Consider the following 22,047-nt stretch of genomic DNA (forward strand, 5'->3'; position numbering starts at 1 on the left):
ACTCACAGAAATATAAGGTGGCAGGGACCATGAGAAGTCAACAAGTCCAGCCCCCTGTGCTAAGGCAGGACCAAGTAAATAAAGTATACAAGAAGTCAGACTCAATGATCACCATGGTCTCTTCTGGCTTTGGAATCTATGAAAATATAAATTCCAAGTTCTGAATTAATTTGGGGGCTCATTAGGAAATAGGATTCTCTGTGGAGGCGATATTGGGGTTGTAAATTCTTACTAAGGGTGCAGAACACAAAACAATGAAATTTTGTAAGGTCAATTTGTTGCAGTACTGGGGCAGTTCCACTGCAGAAGGTGCTGCTAGATTGTTGCTCAAATGGCTCGGCCAGCCTGAGGTGGGGAGCGTATCAGCCACTCCATGGATCCTCCTGCCCAGTTTCCATGAGGCATTTGTAACTAGCCTCCATGGAGAGCATCGTTCTGCAGTCTGGCGTGGGAGGCGCATGCTCAGTTAAGTTTCCTTTCATTGCTCTCAACACTTCTCCCCAGCACTCAGCAAGCTCTTTGGCCTGAGCACTAGACTCAAGCTTTGAGCCTGGGAGCATATAAGAGTCCCACGAACAACAGCGTCAAGTTTTGGACGTTCTGTCCCTTGTACAGCATGTAAGCAGTGCCTGCGAGGGACTGGTTTAAACTGAAAACATACCAGGAAATCCTATGAATGATTCTACCCAAAGCTCAGCCAATAACTTTTTCAGAAATTAGGCCTCATCTTGCTCCCACTGAATCCAAAGGCAAAATTCCTATTGACTGGAAGAAGGAACCATATCACCTCTTATCTGCAGACTGTATTTTTTGCCATAGATTGGATTCCGGCCCTACCACCTTCTTTCCTTTTCCCTTTCACCTTTGGTAGTAATTACAGTTCATTTTATATTTTACACAAAGTGGGAAGTGATAATTATATGTCAGTGTCTGGCACTGGCGGGTACTTTCTCTTCCTTCCTGTGAGTGGGGGGTGACATTTATTGTCCCACCTAATATTTAGATTGTTGCATGTATCATTCTGTTCCATCTGGCACTTTGTTCTCAATAAGAAATTTAGGAAGAAAGAGGATTAGATTTCATTAGACATTTATTTCACAAACTGAACATCATTTTCACACATTTTAGGATTATCTGAAAAAGCCTTTTTTGTAGAAATGCCCTCGTTGCTCACTGCTGTGAGAGAGCTGCGGAGATAGAATTACTTAGTAGAGCCAGGCAAACATTGGGGTGGGGGAGGAGTGAGGTGGAAAAAATATCCACAAATATTTATGCGCCTATGTAAATGATTTCAGTTCAGTCATGCTCACATCTGTTCTGTGCTCACTATTCACAAACATTCATGCGATTGAGTTTTACTGGCATCAGCATTCACGGAAAATGAATTTCAAAGTCACATGCAGGAGTATTCACAAAAACAGCATTTTAGATTCTCATGTGGGAGTCTTCACAGAAGAAGGGCTACCACAGTTATCCAACAGATTAAATGTCACCATGCACGAACTCCTGGCTCCACTGAAGTCAGTGGGTGTCTTACACAAACATCAAGGAGGTCAGGATTTCACCCCACGAGTCTTAGCTGAACAATCACAATGAACCAGCACAGTGAATACCAAATACTTACTTTCAGAACAGTTCATAATCAATCCAGAGAGTTAAAAAGATTTGCCTAAGAGCATTCAAATAATGTATGAATTAAAGATATTACAATCTGCTTGCAAATATTTCGAGAGAGACTACATTTTTCAAATAATTAATAGAACTGGATGAATAATTTGTCAAGTTTTGGCACTGGTACTATTTAAAACAGACATTCTACTGCGGTCTTACTGATCATGTTAGCTTTGAGATGTAACCAATACAGTACTTACAAATTAACAAACTTTTGCATTACAATTCACTAAAATAAGAAACACAGCTGTTGACATGTATACAATTTTATTTTAAGGACTGACACAGCAAGCACAATGACAGCAACAGAACCATTATTTTAATACTGAAAGCTTTCCTCCATAAGCTTGGCTTGTAACTTAAACCGCGTTAAATATGGAAGTATTTAAACAGTGTCTTAAGGTACATTGTAAAACACGGCAAACCTTAAATATATCAATTATAAACTCAGTGTGCTTATTTCTTTCCTTTTTAGTGTGTGGCGTTATCAGTTAAAGTTCTTCAAAGTCATGGCCACTTGCATTCATTGCTTCTGGGTGCATGACTCTTCCCATGAACAAGATAGTACCTGAACCAAATGAGAGAACACACAAATCAGAACCACACAGAAGGACACACTTCTAAACCACTCTCTATTGTTTGAAGTTATTGGTGATTTATTCATCAAGATACAGATTTTATAGGGCACAACGTTTATTAATTTTGTGTACGCGCACATACATATATATGCATCTGAATTCAGTATCCATGAGAGGTGATGGATTGATAGACTTGGAGAATGAGTTCCTCTGTTTGTACTCAGAACAGGTACAGCACAGACAGAAGCAATGAAAACTTCTCCACTGCTCTGACAACACACCTCAACACACTCCAGAGGCTTGCTCCAAAGCCCTTGAAATCAATAGAAAGATGTATATGGACTTCATTGGGCTTTAGAGGGACCATCACTGATGTCAATGGGTAGTTCAGTCTCCACATCCTTTCAGTCCTTGGCTTCTAGACAGAGGATCTCAAGAAGGCTGCCAGCTAGTATCAACTGAAATGTGGACATCTGCCCACAGGCAACTTGCATGGTAACTTCATGTTCCTTCTACTATTGAAATCACTGGTAAGGCTCCCAATGATTTCAAAAAGAATGAAAATTTGGTCTTTTACTGGACTTGTTCCTCATTTGAATGGATACCAAGAGGTGAAAAGTTCTATATACCAGCACTACTGTTCTCAGCCATTCAGTTCCCATACATAGCACATCTTCAGTGTATAAATTGCTCACTAGACACTATCAGATTTAGGGTTTTGTAGTCTTCTGTGACACCCATCAGATTCCCCTTCCTCATCTCTCTGGAACACTCAGTAAATGGACATAAATTATCATGTATTAAGCCCTGTGTGGATGCCTTCATTCAGAAGTAATAAGAGTTTAGTTCACTGTAGCTTAATCCTCTTGGACAGTACATTGGTAGGGTGTCTCTGATGCACCTAGCTCACCAGGTGCAAGGTTTGAGACAAAGGCTGTTAATGTTTGTACGGCACTTAGCACAATAGGGCCCCAATGCTAGGCAGTACTGCAATATGAATGTTTAATAATAAGAAAACATATCTTGCACATGCTGGGCCAGACTGATCTCAGACGCACTAAAACCCTTGTGAACTGAAGCTACTGAATTTTGCGCCAGACTAGGTGAGATGTCATAACAGACAGCTCCAGCTCCTGTGTGGCCACATAGTAACATGCTATTTGTTATCCAGTCACCTCCACAACATTACCAAGAACAAATTACAAAAATCAAACCAATACATTGCTTCATCAGAGGCCATATTGCCAGTGAATACTGTTCTCATCCTTGCCTGCCACAGAATATATACCAACGGCACCATAGAATTATTCGTAACTGCAATATCTGTCCTTTCTGGAAATCACTTGGTATTGGGGCAAATTCTGCTCGACTTTCTAAAGCAAAGCTCTTACAGAAGTCAGAGGGTGTGTTCCAAGAATGCTGACTGCACAAGGGGAGTCACGACTGCGTCCCCTGATGAAGTCAAATGTAGAGCTATGGTTTAAGATTACAATGACAATTTTGCCTCAACCCTCAGGAAGTTCATTGGTGAATTTTTCCTACAATCACTTATCAAAAAAAGAGCAATAATATTTTCCAGGCTATTCCTGTGTGAGGTTGGGGTCGGGGAGGAGTGTTAAAGGAATGTGTGTTGAGAGATTAGTTAAAATTCCTCAACACAAAGCACCGCAGAGCAGAAAGTAGAGAAAAAATTACACTCTGAGACCAGTTTATTAATCCAAAACAGCCTCTGTTGCATGGGTCTGATGGAAATTCACTGTAAACAACGAGAAAGCAGCTTGGAAACCGCATACACTTACCTGTTCTCCTGTTCCTGACCAGAAAGAAAAATGGATGATCGACTATAACCTGGGGGTACAGCACAGCCATTCTACTAATGGCAATCATTCCTAAAGGGGAGAAAACACACACAAGCAGCATGTCAGGTATTACTTTATCTTCCCAATACTCTCCCTAGATACAGCATATTAACTTCTTCACACGTGATACTTGTAAAGCCCATGAATGGGAATTAAAGCCCACATGATTGCACTGTCACCAACTAATAGCATGAACCATCTAATCTAAAAGGAAGCAGACTTCCAAAGTAATTACATGTCTATGTATGCGCCGAGAATGATTAACAATGAGCAACGGCACAATTTATTTTCAGTGATGATGGAACAGCTTATAACTTACAAAAAGGCAGAACCTCTGGGTAATGAAGGCCATTCCCTTTCAAAGGAAAATGTATTACAGTAGACAGTATCACTAACCACTCTTATTGTGCTCCACAGATCTCTAAGCCTGACCCTGGTACTCACATTAACTCCTTATTAGATAGAAGAAGAGTTAAGGGTCTGGGCTGACCTTGAAATTTTTAATTTAGCTCTTTGTTGTTTACTGTATTTTAAAGAATAAAGTCAAAAGCAAAATATATGAGGAGACAGGCAGATTTTTGGCCCTTTGGTATTTTCTTATATTTGGAAATCTTCTAAGGTTTTCACTAGGGCTTTATTATTTAAAAAAGAGTTTAACAACTTTTTCATTTTGACTATATTGGCAAAAAAAACCTATGCATGCCAATAATCCCTGCCCACATGACTGTTAAATGCCAAGCTCAAAAGAATCACCGGGATTGACTACAAAGGGTGCTGCTTTTCTCTTGCTCGAAGAATAGTACAAGTGCTTATGGAGAAAAATCACATAGTAATACAAGCAAGTTGGCAAATGAAGTAACTCATTTGGAAGAGGGAGAGTCAAGATTTGCCTGTGACAACCAAGTATTTTCACAATCTGGCCCCTGAAACATCACTGCTGGCAAGCTAGCTTTTTCCAGTTATTGCATTCCTGCTCACATCCCTGTTTAAGTGCTTATTAAAACACAACAATCTCTCTGAGGTAACTGTTTTGGAGAAAACACACAGACCGTCTCAATTAGCAAATCACACACGATGGGGAAAAATAAAGCTACCACAACCATTCCAAATTGCCAAGATTCAAGTTCCAGAAAGAAAATCTATCTTCAAAAATGCAGCATGTAGCCTCCCACCTCTCATTAGAAAGGAAATGGGAGAAAGAAGCAATATTTTCTGCCGAGCACTTGAGACACTTTATGACCCACTCATACTAAGAAAATGTTGGCATTTTCAATTTCCAGCATCCTCTCTGGGAAGTAGGGACACTTGCCAGACTGTCTTCATGCTGTATTGTGCTCAGCTTTTCGGCTCCGTGCCAAGGCATTTTTAAAATACTAATTAATACAGGGCAGCCAGACCTATAATTTAGTTCAGGTTTTCAGAGTCAGATACCTGAGGCAGCAGCAGCTTCCGCACCTTCCTCATTAACTTCTAGGAACGACTTGTGAATTGCTTTAGCAAGGTAAAGCTCTTCATTATCTGGGGGGAGGCGGGAAGAAATAAAGAGACATTTTAAAGTGGGTTAGTAAAAAGTGAAGCTTTTAAAAGGCAGATTCAACTGCGATGGCTTCCTCCCCCATCTTGGTTTTAAACAGCCTTTTCCTTGTTTATATTTTTATTTAACTATTATTTGTATCACAGTAGCACTTAGAAAAACCAACTGAGACAGAGCCCTCATTGCTAGGTACCATATAAGCACAGAATAAAAAAGACAGTCCATACCCTAAAGAGCTTAAACTCTAAACAGACAAGGCAGACCAAAAGCTGGAGAGGAAAGGATGTAACACTACAAGCAGAGAGTGGTTATTTGTTTCTCCATTTGGGACCAGTGGTGAAAGATGCTATATAAACTTCTAGGAGGAGCTTGCACAATCAGGCCCAAATTTTTCATGCATATTTTCTTCCCATCCTGACTTTATAAATTAAACGTCAGATGGTATTGCATAGAATCACCACCAGCGATCACCAAGGATTCACCTTCATACCTAGTGAGGCCAATGGAAATTTTGTCATTGACTCTGAGTTCACTGGGAGAGGGATTGGGCTTTTGCTTTCTCCGTCGTGTGCTCTCTCTCCCATCCCAGCAAGTCAATATGGATCTGATCCTGTTTCTATTGAAGTCATTGGGAGGTTTGCTATCGACTTCAATGGCAGTAGGATCAGACCTTATCAGGTCCTGGGAATAGGCCCTTACACTCCTAGTTAGTACTATTATTAACAATTTTCCACCCTACCCCAGCAACACAATATATTACAGAAGTAGTAGATACACAGTGGATTAGATCTATGCTGTACATATACCCACACAAGTGCATGCGCTATGAAATAGCTCATATTCACATAGACGAGAGAGAATAAAATTGAGAGCTAGGAAAGAAATAGAGAGTGTTCATAACAGGGAAATAAATCAACATGCAAAATCTAAACTAAGAAGCAAATCAATAACCTATTTCTGAAGCCTTCCATGACATAACCCTTAGTACACAATACCTGCTATCAAATCATTAACTGAACACACTGAATCATCACCATAAGAAAAGCCTGTGGGAATATTCTTGTAGTTGATCTACATTTATGTCAGCTCTCTCTCATAACAAAAGATAATGGTTCTGGTACTAAAGTAAACAACTGAGAAAAAAAGATAGCCCTGCCTATCACATGACTCCAGTAGGTCTCATTAACTCAAGATAAGCTATGTTGGCTCTGAAATGAACTAGCTCTCACACTTCAGCTGCTCAGCATCTCTTCAACAAAAGGCCCAACTGATTTCCTATGGGACCATATGTGGTAAAAACTTACAGGAGACTAAGTACTGTACAAGATTTAGGCTTCAGCTCTAGCTTTCAGAAATGCTGCTGTTGTCTTGAAAGCAGGGAGAAAGAGCCTCCACTGTATTATTTTTAGCACATCTGTCACAAAGCATCTGTTTACGGACTAAGCACAAATCTCACTCATTTAGGTATTGACATAACAGCTATTAATAGAAAGATCTCAAATATAATGTGTGAAGTGCTCCCATGTGATCATTACTTTTTGCACTTTACTGTTTGTCTAAATGGTTTATTTACACTGCTAATCCAGAGGCCAAGTGGTTAAATCTAGTCTTCCTGTAAAGCTACCACTCATAGGAAAGTATTCAGACTTAAATAAAATGAACTTTCTGAAGAATGAACTGCAGCTTTTTGGCACATCATGGGGTGTGCTCCCTCACTCTGAATTTCTCTTCATAAGCAGTCTTCACATATGCTCACATTTTATTTACAAATATCTCAGCAACTTCATGTTCTATCACCATATGGCTTTTCCAAAGCTTCAGCATAGCCCTTAGATGGGGGGTGAGGGAGTAGGGAGAGAAAAGTAAAGAATCTCAGAGAGATGAGACATCCAGCTCTTTTCCCCCTCTACTTCTCTGTTGCCCATTTAACAGTCCATAGCAGACTAATTGAATCACCTTATTGACTGGTTAATCACCCAGAACTAATCAACTATCTCCCTATTCAGCAGATGTGGAGACCTTTAGGAAGTTCAGAGTGCTGAGCCAGATCTAAGCTACACCCACTCTGTCACATGGCACAAGTAAATTCTCAGCAGTAAGTGCTATATGCAAAAACAGTCAATTATAATAGAATTATTCTGATGAACACTTCTAATTATTGACATAGCTAGAAGTCTCTCTTTTACATCTCACTCCTATAATAGTCCCCCTTCTAGCCAATTTGATTAAATTGTAACCCTTCTGCCCCTCTGAGTTGGCAGCAACAAGGGCCGGGTTCAGTATCCAGGGGTTCTGTTTCAATAACACAATGCATAACCGGCTCGGCACCCACCCAGTGACCTGGACACTTACATACCACCCCCCGGGCCCTCTAGGAGGCAATACTCCCCTCTGCAGGATGGAGTCTGGTGTAGCAAAATCCTTTTAATAAAGGAGGGAACAATGTGGCAACAACCATAAGCAAAAAAACTCACCTCCAAGTATGTTTGGCAATTCCTTCCCCCTTAGGGTCTTAGTCCAATCACCCAAGTCCATCAACCAAGTCTCTGGTCAATGCCACCCCGAGTTCAAACAAGTTTTATCTGCAGAGTTTTACCCCCTCAGCCTGGTGGAAATAGGGGGGGGCCACACAGCTGGTGGGGCCCACACAGAGTGGTAGGGGCACCTTACGTGGGCCAGGCCAAGCTGCTCGCCTCTCGTGGAGTTCTGCTGCAGGTCTTCACCCGACCAGCTCCACTACACCACTGTGCCGCTCCTCCAGCCAACCACGAGCACACTCAGCCATCCCCGCAACTGCTCCACTCCGCTCACTGATCATAGGCTGCTCCAACATGCTGCAAACTCCTCGTGCTCTGCACCGCTTAGCAATAGTCTTCAGCTCCCCACTAGTTAAACACCACTCAGTGCTCTCAGCTTCAGTAATTCCAGTCTCTTTATGATTTCACTCTTAGCGATTTCAGCTCACAGTAGGGGAGCCCAGTGCTGGGCACATTGGCCCAACTGAATTCGCTCAGCGCCTTAGATGGACATCCTAATGGAATCAAAATTAGCTCTACTCTTTAACAGTGGAGAGAGGAGGATGTGCAATTGGTGTTCCAGACCCTCAAAAGGGGCCCATACCATCAGGTACACACACCAGTCCCCAACCTCTCTCAATTCACTGGGTTTTGGAACCCATGTCCCTTGTCTAGCAAGTGCTACTTAATTAAGGTTGAGTCATTTCTGTCATAAAGCAGTTTCATAGTTTCTCATTCACATAATCAGGATAACACCACTTTATTCTTCCTGCCCCAACAACAAAGATATTGGGGATCCCAGAGCTGTCAAAATAACAATCCCAGGCTGCCATGGGCTATGCTAGGTGAGGTGGCTGTGCCAATGCAACTACCTGAAATTCCTTTCCACATTCCCCATAATTCACCACCAGATGTCAGGGCAGAGCTCATCCTGACTCTGCTTACAAAATATTTGAGCTGACCAACGTATTTATCGAGAGGAAACCCTTTGGAGTAAGAAAAATGCCAACTATAAGCACACGGTAGTCTTAAATCCTAAGGAATGCTTATGCTTGATGGCTGCAGTGTTGTTGTAGCCATGTTGGTCCCAGGATATTACAGAGACAAGGTGAGTGAGGTACTACCTTTTATTGGACCAATTTCTGTTGGTGAGAGAGACAAGCTTCTGAGCTAACAGAAAGCTCTCAAAAGTTTCTCTCTCTCACCAACAGAAGTTGGTCCAATAAAAGGTAGTACCTCACTCACCCTGTTATGCTTAATGGCTGAGAAACCACTCAATCCTGCCTTAGGGAAGATGCTAATTGAAGTATCAGGTGTTTGAACCTTCTCCATTGAAACCCAGTGGCAAAACTCTTGATTGTGCCTGGTTCTGAGGACCTTTAGTTTCCAATGAAGTGTGTGGCTACTGAGTGTGCTCAGCACTTGGCAGGACTGGGCCCTATCACTGTTATCCTTAGTGGGTGTTGTGCGGGTAGGGCCTGATCCTGAAACACTTAACAACAACACTTATTCAGGGTGTAGCCCTATAATAATGTGCTTGGCTGCAAATGATAGCAGGATCTGAACCTTAAAAGCGCTGCACAGTGAATAGAGACTACAGAGCACAGAAACTCACACATCTAGTCCATGCTGCTTCTAACGTAGTCAGGACTGGTTCACATGCTTCAGAGGAAGGTGCACGAAATTTCATAGCTATGGCCTAACTTGCTCACAGGAGAAGTTTGTCAGTTAGCGCCAGGTTCATGCCTATCTGTGTAACTGTGGATACTTTTCATTGTCCACATAAACATATAAATCTGTTTTTGAATCCTAGGCTCTTGACCTCAATGATATCCAGTGGCAACGAGCACTGGGGGTGAATTTTACATTAAAAGAAAAGTATTCTTTTTATCAATTTTAAATCGATTGCCTTTCAGCTCCACTGGCTGTCTTTGTTCTTATACTGAGAGAAGAGTAATACCTCATTCCAGTTTTCCATCCCTGTACAATTTATTATTTTATACGTCTCTATCACATCCTGTCCTATTCATCCCCTCTCTAAATAAAACAATCCCAGTCTTTTCAGTCTCTCTCCATATCAAAGCATAATCATTTTTGTCACCCTGTTTCTGGACCCGTTCTCTTTCTGCTATAGCTCCGAGATTGAGAGAATTGACCAAAGTATTACAGCTTAAGATGCATAAATTTGTATAATAGCATTAATATCTCATCAGTATATTCTCTCCCCTTTATATACCCTACTTGATTTTTTTTTTTTTAAACCTCTGCATAATGAATGAGGTTTTTAATTGAACTGTCCACTAAAATGCTCTGGCCATTTCCCACAGCAGCTACTGTTAATTTAGGTTGAGATTTTCAAAAGGAGCCTGAGGCAGTTAGAAGCCCAAATCCCACAGAAACTCAGTAGAATTTGGGTATCAAGCTCTACAGACTCCTTTGAAAATTCCAGCCTAGGAGCCCAGGAATGTGTAAGAGTTATTCAAATTATTCCTTCTAGCAAGCATGACCTTGATAGTAAATTTAATCTGCCTTTGCACTTCACATCCTTGTGAACACAGTGGTATTCAGTCAAGCCATTCTGAAGTGCCTCAAAATATCCTCAAGTTTTCAGTAACTGGAAAGGTGTGTAGTAGGGGCTTCCCTGGCCTATTCTCCTCAAGAGAAAGGATAGCTACCTCAACCACAATGCCTCCAGGAACCCCTACAGGGGTGATGTACCTCCACCCACTCCGTCCTGTAAGATTCTGCCTTAAAATCATTTCATTCCTCATTGAAATGCAGGTCCCTTCTGGGGATAAAGGCAAGTTACCATTTTAGCAGTGCACACAAAGCACTATATATCACCTCAGGACAGAATGCGAGAATTACCATATTCAGCTGAAAATACAGGGAGTATTCTAGTGAGGCAGAATTTAGCTGCTCCAAAACAGTTCTTAAACCATGCTGAACAGTTCAGACCTCAAATTTAGGGTCTGTGTAAACAAAATATTATATTATATATATGAAACTCAATATCAACAGAAGCAGTTTCATGTTTTTTTTCATTTCATGGCAAATACAGAATGTTCAGTCTTGGGCACCTGTGGAGTTCCTCAGTTATATGCACATTACTCCTGCCAGGAAGTTCAGAGAACTTGTTTTCCCCTTTTGCACAGAGGGATCCAAAGAGCAGAGTATGTGAATTAGACCAGAAACAGATAATGACATGTCCTCAGTTTCCCACGTCAGCTTTAGAGGGTGCCAAAGAGCTTTTGCCCCCACAAGCATGCTACCTCTAAGACTAACATTCGGATTCAAATATTCCCCTTTACTGTTCATGATCCAGACACTGCAGTAAAGCTGACTAGTCTATTTCCATTTTCTGAGATGAATGAGGTACAAAAGTGAACAACCAGATAGTAAGTTCTTTGGGGCAGGGAATGTCTTTTGTTCTGGATTTGTACAGCACCTGCTCCAGAAATGGAGCTCTGAGGTGTTACTGCAATACAAATAATAAGAATGGTGGAAATTAAGGTTGTGGTCCTGGGCTTCCAGCATCCCTGCTACAGAAACCTAGGAAGTCTGGCTCAAACAGGGGCTCTCAGGGTACGTCAACACTACAGTGTAAGCCCAGGGATTGAACTCATTATGTAAACCCTTCCGTATACACAAAATTGCACTAACCCAGGGCCTGTCCCAGGCAGTGATGCTACCACACCACTTGGCTTGAAGTAGTATTAACAAACATCAAATACACGGTTTCCATCATCAGCACCCCCACTATAAAAAAATGTTCCAGCACCTCTGGTCCCAGGATCTCACAGGAATGGAAGTTCCAAGCCTAAATCAAACCAGAGGCCAGACTTCAAGCTCTACTGCTTTGCAGTTTACGTGCAGCCCCACAGAACTCATGCTCTAGGAGTCCATCAAAAGTATCCCATAATCCTACAGGCCAACTTTCTTCATCCTCCGGACAGTCAAGTTTGGTGGACAGTCAAGTTTTCCTATGTTGCACCATGAACAAAGGACTAGGCCCCCCCAGGAGGAGCCCCAGGCAGACCTTAAGAGTTAACTGGTGGCTCTATTTTTTTTTTTTTTTGAGAGTTTAGATTATTCTGAAAACTTTTTTCAGAATTTTCTTTCTGCAAGAGATTTTAAAGTTTCTAGTCTGTGTTCGTATTTGGAATGAAAACTTTTTTCAAATTTCAGAAATTTCCAAGAAATTGAAATCCTGAAGTTTCAATCAGATCTCCTCGAGCCTTAGAAATTCAAGAGGCTTTACATGGCAATAATTCAAAAGGCAGTAGCAGAAAAAAGTGATTAAAAAAAGTGCCAGTGTTCATTTAAAGCCTTTCTGTATTTTCTTTTATTTAATCTACTTACATTTTAACAACATCTAAATAGGTGTACTTCACTGAATTAAAAAAGCTTCCAATTGTTTGTATTTAACTTTCATTAAGTGCTACATTTTCCAAAAAATGTATGCACGGATCTGTGAGAGAATTTTTGGATATCAAACCACTGTTAACCAGGCATGTTGTGGAACCAGGCACGTTGTAGATCAATTTAAAATGGAAGCTTTTAAATTTTTTGCCCAGAAGTTCTTTTCCTTGTCTGACATTGGAGTAAACAAAAAAAGAGAACAAAAACAACCAAAAAAGAAACCTTTTGTAAGAAAGGAAAGTAACCGCAGCACTGGTGTTAACTTTGTCAAGACAAAGTTCCAAGTAATTTAAAAATATTACTTTATTAAATTAAGAAATAGGCAAACTATGAAGGTCCTTAGACATTGCCTCAGACATTCAGTGGGAAAAATTAGAGTGCAGCAACATTAATAATCGCTGTACTTAATGCTTTACATTACACTATAAAGAACTTAATCTTTAAATAGATGAGGAGGATGAGGTAATAGTTTTTATTGGACAAACTTCTGTAATGAAAGAGACAAGGCTATGTCTACACTTAAAATGCTACACTGGCAGAGTTGCATCACTGCAACTTGGCTGCTGTAGCGCTTCAGTGTAGACACCAACTATGCTTACAGGAGGGTTTCTCCTATCAGCATAGATGATCCAGCTCTATGAGAGGCAATAGCCAGGCCAATTGAAGTATTCTTGTGTCAATCAAGTGCTATCTACACTGGCAGTTAGGTCGGCTTAGTTACATCAAAAAAGGTGCTGATATTTTTTTTTTTTTTTTTACACTCCCTGAGAGACATAGCTAGAAGTTCCCAGTGCAGACCAACCCTGACTTTCGAGCTATACAGAGCTCTTAAGGTCTGGGAAAGATTCTCACACCTGGTCAACACTAGAAAAATAGGTCGTTTTAACTACGTTGGTGAGAGTTGTGAAAAATCCCACTATGAGCAGCATAGTTAAGCCAACCAGTCCTAAGAACATAAGAATGACCATCCTGGGTCAGGCCAATGGTTCATCTAGCCCAGTATCCTGTCTTTCGACAGTGGTCAATGCCAGGTTCTTCAGAGGGAATGAACAGATCAGGCAATCAAATGAGTCATCCATTCCTAGCTTCTGGCAAACAGTGGCTAAGGACCCTCAGAAGATGGTGTTGCATCCCTGACCATCCTGGCTAATAGCCACTGATGGTGCTAGGTGGATGGAAGAATTCTTCTGTCAACCCACCTGTTGCCTCTCTGGGAGGTGGATTATCTAGCAATTGGGAGAACCCCTCCCATTGGTGTAGCTAGTGTCTAAGCCATTGCATTGTAAGCATGGGCAAGCCCTCAGAGCTGCAGAACTAAATACAAGGTGGAACAGATTGTTTATCGTAAGCAGTTAACACATATGCTAAGAGACCAGTTAAGGTGAAGTTGTCCATTAACACTTCTCTAGTCACAGGATACAAAAGGGGGGTTATTGTTGGTTACAGATTGTTGTAATAAGCCATAAATCCAGTGCCTCTGTGTCTCTAAAAAGCAAAGTTAAATTGTCCAAGCAAGATATATATGTGGTCTTAAACTCTCTTTTGCAAGACATAATTGTATGAAATATACAATCTTTGAACAAATCATTATGGATTAAACACTAACAAATTCAATCCATCTGTTGCTCTCCTGTGCACAAGGCTGCTCACTGATGTTTATGCCTCTCTTTGGGTTGTATATGGAGTGAAATAAAGGGACATACTCCATTTCCCTATTGGATACTACATCAAAAAGAGATTGGGAGGGAGAGATGGTCCCACCACCACCCAACTTCCAAAATTATCTTCAATACATTCATTTTAAGATTTTTCTTGGGTAAGAGTTACAGATTACTGTGGGATCAGCATTTCCACTACTGGTCATCAAAACAACGGAAGACATTTTTCATGAAAAAATGTGGAAAATTCATTCCACAGGTTTTAAAAGGGCACAATTTTTTGTATATATTTTTTTCATTTTTATTTGTCCTGCCCTCTCCTTTTTCCATTTTATGTAATGGGGGGCGGGGGGGGAAAGAGAGAGACACACAGAGAGATGGGGTGGGTTTACGGGGGTGGGGGAGAAAGAACAGTGGTGAAGGAAAAAGGAAACATTTGGAAAACAAAACCTTAAACATTTCTGGTGAAAGTTTCAGCTTAAAAAAAAAACCTTTTTGCTGTTTGAAAACCTTCACTCGACTCTGATTTTCAGTAGAAAGTAATAGAGAAAGGAGACTTCTCATGACTCAGCAGCAACCCAAAAGGGCTACAGAAGTGGTACTCAAACTTTTGAATTGGTGACTCCCTTTCACACAGCAAACCTGAGTGCGACCCCCTTTATAAATTATTTTAAAAAAAAAATATTTAACACAATTATAAATGCTGGAGGCGAAGTGGGGTTTGGAAGTGTAGGCTGACAGCTCATAAACTCCATGTAATAACCTTGCGACCCCCAGTTTGACATCCCCGGGTCTACAGCTTTCTGGGTGGAAGGACAGTGGCTGCAATGTAGGGCCTTGAGAATGAAAGAAAGACTGTAGGATCCCATGAGGACAACCAAGGTATCAAAAAAAAATCCCACAACTGCAGAGCTAATGCAGAATAAGTATTGCAAGCAGAAGGCCACAGCATGAACAACTCAACCAGTATTTCTGTGGGCACTGGGTTACTCTGGAGTTTGTGTGCTGGATATGGCTTAACAGCTCAAATCCAGCCCAGCATGGCAGTGACTCAGTAATTATGGCTGTTTTCTTCCCACAGTCCAACTTCTAATGTCCACACCACACTGAAGTTTGATATAGATTGTGTATCAGTTTGTTAAGACTAGCGAAGTGTTCTGGGACAAGGGAGACAGAGCTATATAAATGTAAATTACAACAAGCAGCTCACTGGATCATTAATGTTGATTTTCAATAAGACTGGGAGCACTGGAGAAGTTCAAAAAAACTGGAAGAAAGCTAATGTTGTGGCAATTTTTTAAAAAAGGGTAAATGAGATGACGTGGGTAATTATAGGCCTGTCAGCCTGACATCGATCCCGGGGAAAATAATGGAGCAGCTGCTATAGGACTTAACGAATAAAGAACAAAAGGAAGGTGATGTAATTAGTGCAAATGAACATGGATTTCTGGAAAACAGATTCTGTCAAACTAACTTGATATCTTTTTCTGATGAGATTACAAGTTTGGTTGATAAAGATAATACTGTCAAGTATCAGAAGGGTGGCTGTCTTAGTCTGGATCTGTAAAAAGCGACAAAGAGTCCTGTGGCACCTTATAAACTAACAGAAGTATTGGAGCATAAGCTTTTGTGGGTGAATACTCACTTCGTCAGACATCACCAGCAGAGCCCCGCTGCTGCAGACCCGGGGTAGTGGTGGCAGGGCTCCAGAGGTGATTTAAAGGGCCCTGGGCTTCCCGCAGCAGCTGGAGCCTCGGACCCTTTAAAACGCTACCAGAGCCCTACTGCTACTATGCTATATGCGAACCAGTGTTATATCGGGTCGCGTTATAGCAGGGTAGAGGTATAATATGCATTTTAATAAGACTAAACATAAATGTGTATACATCGAGGAACAAAGAAAGTACACCCTGAGTGTCTCACTATAAGGAATCTTTTCTAATCCTTTGTTCATTCTTGGGACTCTTCTCTGAACGCTTTCCAACTTTTCCACATCCTTCTTGAATTTCAGGCACCAGAATTGGACACAGCGTTCCAGCAGCAGTGCTAAATATGGAGGTAAAATAACCTCTGTACTCCTACTCGTGGAACCCCTGACTATGCATCCAAGGATTGCATTAGCCCTTTTGGCCACAGCATCACACTAGGAGCTCATGTTTAGCAGATTATCCACCGTGATCCCCAAATCTTTTTTAGAGTCACTAGTTCCCAGGATAGTTCCCAGGATATAGCCCCCCACATCCTGCAGCTATGGCCTCAATTAAGCTTAACAAAGAGAAGAGGTGACTTGATTAGTCTTTAAATACCTATATGGAACAAAAATTTAATAATGCGTGTTCCAATCTAGCAGAGAATGGTATGTCATGAACGAGTGGCTGAAGTTGAAGCTAGACAAATTTAGACTGAAAAGGCAGCATACATTTTTAATGGTGAGAGTAAGTGGTAAATTGTTCCAACAGTTTCTCCATCAATGCAATTTTAAAAATCAATATAGGACATTGTGCCAAGAAATCTGCTCTAGAAGTTATTTTGGGGGAAGTTCTATGGCCTGCGCTATATTGGAGGTCAGACTAGATGATCATAATGGTCCCTTCTAGCCTTAGAATCTATTGAACTACCATAGTGAGCTAATTGTCAATAGAACCATAGAATATCAGGGCCCTCAGGAGATCATCTAGTCCACCCTCCTGCTCAAAGCAGGACCAATCCCCAAACAGATTTTTACCCCACTTCCCTAAATGGCCCCCTCAAGGATTGAACTCACAACCCTGGGCTTAGCAGGCCAATGCTCAAACCACAATAGCTGGCAGCTAGAAAGTAAGGACCAAATGAGCCTGGAGACTGAGTACGGGGGAGCTTGTGCTACAAAAGTGCCTGTTGTTATTGCGGATAAGGGAGTAATTTCCTCAGAGAAGGATGGCACTCTGTCACTTCCTGCGACTGTCTGCTCAACACCTTTCCTGGACTTAACATTCATTAAGCTCTTTTTGCTGATTCTATTTTAAATGAATTTTTAAATATTAAGGATTTTGGTAGGTATGAAAGTGAAATGCTGACAACTGGCTTGAACAGACATGCAGCAGATGTAGTTATTTGTGCTCATGTGCCTTAATCTTAAAAACTTTTCCTTTCCAGTGCTGCTTCTACACAGAAGATGATTAACCACACGATAGCTTAATGCTGTGGACAAATGGCCCCTCGCGTAAGAGATGACAAGTCACTTGCTGTTTGAATTCAAGCTACGAGATGAAAAACAAATCCATTGAACCACTGAAGCTATGATATTGTTTTATAAGAGGCCTCAATATTGTTCATCATGCCAGAGGGATCCACCTTTTGCATAGTGTTCCTTTTTCTCTTTACTCATGCCACAGAAGCATTGCTAGTTATAAAACACTAAGAGTAGGGGGTTCTTAAGCAAAGGTAAAACCCACACAGATTGGTAAAGCCTGTAAAATACTCTCTCTTAAAACTGTTCTTGGAAAGGTCACAATCCTGTGATAAATGCACGCTGTCGGATATTGCAAGAATTCTGGAGGGTCACAAAAACCTCCTGTATTATTATTGGCAAAAACAAATTTTGCAGTCCTTTTCAGTTCTCTCTCAATGTTGAAAGCCTGGAAACAAGAGCCTCTTACCCGACATTGCAGTGAGATCAGCATTTCTGCTGAATACTTCTGTGATTCCAAGACCCTTCAAAACATCTTTCAGATCAACTTCCTGTTCTGCTGTGAACCTGGTGGGGGCATAACAGAGAATTGCAAAATCCAAGGATGTATTAGTAGTATTTATTTTTATTAGCATGTTTGTAAATTGTAGTTAATGGAGGTTGAAACACCAAGTTAAATTTAAAAAGTAGCAAATTTAGTACTCAGATACTATAGTCTGATGATGCATACTATAGAAATGCCAATAAATACATTATAAATACATATATTTATTGATATAGAATATTCTACCCACGAATGTCCATTAACTACTATTTGTATTGCAGTAGCTCCCCAAATATGCTAACAATTATTACATACAAGAAGTATACACAAAATCCCTGCCTGTAAAAACTTAGCAATGTAGTTAGATTAAACAGATAGGAGAAAAAAGCTAGCAAATATCAAACCGAATCTAATTAAGTTTAATCTAGATAATAGGAACAATGAGTGATGCAAAAGAGTGCAGAAACTTTACAGACAGCTGTTGGCAAAAAGAAAGATTAGGAAAATAAAGATGCTCAGTTTTTATTAAAAAAAAAAAAAAATAAAACCCACAGAATACCAAGAAGGCTATAGCAATTCATTCTGGTCCTGCTTCCAATGAAGTCAGTGGCCAAAGTCTCATTGGTTTCAATGGTGCAGCATTGGGTCCTAGACTAGGAAGCCCTGTAGTGAAGGAGTTTATCAAAGTAATAATGAGAAAGGGCTACCCTTAGCTAGATTAGAAATGTCACAGAGGTCTATTGATAGATGAGAAAGCATAACAGGGAATGTTCATGTAATAAAGGCTCTGTGTAAAATGACCAGAACATTAATTATAAAGAATTTCAATTATGCGGCCAACAACTGTAGGGTCACAAAAGAGAAAGCACAGAGTATAGATGGGTTTCATTACACAATTTCTTCAGCAAGGCTTATGGCTAGAGACTATGATGCATTCACAGGGCCAGATTAACATTTTGTGGGTCCAACACCAAACATATTTGTGGCTCCCCCGGGGGAATGATTGTAAAAGGGGCCGGGGGCAAAAGCACAGTGAGGCAGGAGCTAGGGTTGTTCCCTGGAGCAAGGGAGGGGCCAGGGTTAAACTGCAAGCTCGGCAGGGCTTGGGTACCTACCTGGTTCTAGCCCAGTGGCAGGCAAATCTTTTGGCCTGAGGGCCACGTCGGGTTTCGTAAATTGTAAGGAGGGCTGGTTAGGGAAGGAGGTCATGGGTCAGCCCCTACCTCCTATCTGCCCCTCCTCCCCGAGCCTCCTGCCCCATCCAACCCCTCCGTTCCCTTACGCCCCCTCCCCCCCCCGGGCCCTTGTCCCATCCACACACCCCTGCTCTCTGTCCCCTGACTGCCCCTAGAGCCCTGTCACCATCTGACTCCTCCTATCATTCCTGACACGCCCCCCCAGACCCTTGCCCCATCCAACCACCCCTTCTCTCTGTCCCCAACTTCCCCCTGCTACTCCATCCAACTCCCACTCCTTCCTGCCTGCCCCCTATCCCCATTCAATCCTGTCCCTCCCCCGATCACCAACTCTAACTCCCCTGTCCTCTATCCAACCCCCCCCTGCTCCAGGCCCCCTTACTGTGCTGCTTGGAGCAGCGGTGGCTGGTGGCGCTACAGCCACGCTGCCCGGCTGGAGCCGGGCCACGCCACTGCTGCCACCATACAGCACAGAGCACCGGGTCAGGTCAGGCTCTGTAGCTGCACTGCCCCAGGAGCTCACAGCCCCACCACTCAGAACATTGTGCTGGCAGCTGAGCAAGCTGAGGCTGCGGGGTAGGGGAGACAGCAGGGGAGGGGCTAGGGGCGAGCCTCCCAGGCCAGGAGCTTGGAGGCCAAGCAAGAGGATCCCACAGGCTGGATGTGGCCCATGGGCCGTAGTTTGCCCACCTCTGTTCTAGCTCATTCTCTTTGTCTCTCTTTGCACTGAGCTGCCCCTCCTCCTGCAGCAGCAGGACAGGTTCTCTTCTAGGCCTCTGGGGTGGGTGTTGGGAGTGGGAAGAGCAGAGGCTAATGTGGTTACACCTATAACTGGACTTTTAGTTTCCAGTCAGCACTGCTAACCGTACACTCAGGGGAGGACGGGGGGAGAAGGGAGTGGAGAGAGGTAGTGGACAGGGTCATGTCTGCTGTACCGCCCAGGCAGGCTGGAGACTGGGGATCAGTCAATACAGTATCCCCAGCCTATGTGACATGACAGTCAGTGGTGGATTTAGAGTTAGTGGGGCCTCCTGGCCCCATTTTTGGGGCCCCTCCCTGGGACCCAGCCAAGAAAAAGAACGTTCTCTCTTATCTCCCCCCAGCTCTGTTTTATTTTCGTTCTTTTTTTCTTCATCTTCCTTCTATAAGTAATAGCAAGTAAATGAAAATAAAGTGAGGTATCTTGATTGGAAAAATAAGTTAGACTCAAGAACATAGACCACTTGAAAATTGCAGAATGTCTTGACAGACCACTTAATGATCTTTCCAAATATTGTTTGTACCATTAGCTAACTATTGTAAAGCGCTTTTGATAAGAGCGCTTTATTAAAAAAAATGTTGGTGTGCAGGGTCTGGCCAGGAACTAGGGTGAGAAAGTGGGCTCAGGCTTGGGGTTGTGGAGCGCTTACCTGGGGCAGCTCCTGTTTAGTGAGAGGTGTGCAGGTGCAGATGTGTGGGGGGGGTGTAGGAGTCAGGGCACGGGGTGTGGGGGGGGGCTTGGGTATGTGTATGTGTGGGCTGTAGGAGGAGTCAGGGCAGGAGGCTGGAGAGCTGTGAGGGGGTGCGGGGTGGGATCATGGGGGTGCTCATGGCAGGGGGCTGGAGGAGGTATGCCCTGATTCCAGCCCCTTCCCCAAGGCCTGCTCTTGCCTCTTCTCCTCCTCCTCCTCAGAGCGGTGAGCGTGCTGAGGTTCTGCTCTTCCTCCTCCCTCCTGCCGGCAAACAGCTGATCAGCGACAGGGGGAGTGGGAGGGAAGAGGCAGAGGTGGAGCTTGGCTGCCGGCAGACCATGCCCTGCTGCAGCAGGAGCCGGCAGCACCAAGCTTCCGCCCCCACAGGAGAGAGCGGGGGGGGGGGAGGATATAGGAGAAGCCCCCTTTGGACTGTGGGCCTGGTGCCATGTTGCCAGTGGCACTATGGTAAATCCAGTACTGTGCATTCAGACTGCAGTTCTTATTAAAATCTGTCTCATATACTCTTGACCCAGTGGAAAAAACTATTCTGCCAGTGTGCCATTTCTTGTAATAAAAATAAATAAGTCAGTCTTATTTCATATTAACAAACCATGTATAATACAATATATGTCAATCATCCAGCAGCATTGTGAGAAATGAGAGGGGCTGCACAGAATCCTGACCCAGCATAAAGCAATTGATGAAGTGAGGAGATGATCTCACGGAATGTCAGGGCATATGCAAAAACTGAAAGCTGAACAAAAAATAAAATAAACTAAAAAAATAATCTAGAGATAATGAAGAATGAAATGAAAAAGGTCAGCTGGATTTTCCCATTGTCAAAAAAATCTAACAGAAGAAAACGGAAAGCATGACTCATTCATGCAACAAAAATGTAGGCAGTAAAAAGTGACAACATAAGCCAAAGAGAATCAACAAAACTTCAGCCAAACAGACATTAATGTTCTTTACTAAGGCAGAATTTGTCTAAATGAAAAGATAATTTATGGGGGAAAGTACAGGAGCAGCTACAGCTTATTGGTGACAGCAAAAGAATTAAAGCACCATACCCAAACAACCTACAGGAGGTTCATGGTGCTTGGGAGGAAAAGAGGAGATGCATTCCCCCTTAAGAGTTCATTGCTTTGGCAGGATACCAGAGGACCAGCAAGTGACTAATACAATGTCATTAGTTGGGAAAGTCCCCTCTAGTGCTCTAGCAAATTTCACTGCAGTCAGCTTGACATCTTTTGTCAGAACACTGCACACTCTTTAATGAATAAAATATAGAGGCATAGTGTACAGATGAACCAAAGGCAGCCAACATGACTCCAGGAAGGGGAAAGTGTCCTTAACTAGTTTTGTTCTTTGAAAGGCTGCAGCACCCACTTTGCCCACGACAATGAACTGGGAGTTCACATAGGCCACGTCTAGACTACGCGCCGA

General features: G+C 42.4%; 1 protein-coding gene across 2 annotated transcripts in view; it reads right to left on the reverse strand.

Annotated features, from left to right (window-relative positions):
- Positions 1–1,072: 1,072 nt before the first annotated feature.
- The window catches only part of SERPINI1 (serpin family I member 1), a 79,626-nt gene continuing 58,651 nt past the window's right edge, over positions 1,073–22,047 (reverse strand). For both annotated transcript variants that reach the window (XM_032776775.2, XM_075068412.1), the window contains exons 6-9: positions 17,877–17,974; positions 5,540–5,626; positions 4,049–4,138; positions 1,073–2,239 (exon numbers count right to left, since the gene is read on the reverse strand). In XM_032776775.2, the coding sequence (XP_032632666.1) occupies positions 2,163–2,239; positions 4,049–4,138; positions 5,540–5,626; positions 17,877–17,974 (352 nt within the window). In that variant the 3' untranslated portion in view covers positions 1,073–2,162. The remainder of the gene's footprint in view (positions 2,240–4,048; positions 4,139–5,539; positions 5,627–17,876; positions 17,975–22,047) is intronic.

The sequence above is a fragment of the Chelonoidis abingdonii genome, chromosome 8 (assembly GCF_003597395.2).
Source record: "Chelonoidis abingdonii isolate Lonesome George chromosome 8, CheloAbing_2.0, whole genome shotgun sequence".
In the NCBI taxonomy this organism is placed as follows: domain Eukaryota; kingdom Metazoa; phylum Chordata; order Testudines; family Testudinidae; genus Chelonoidis; species Chelonoidis abingdonii.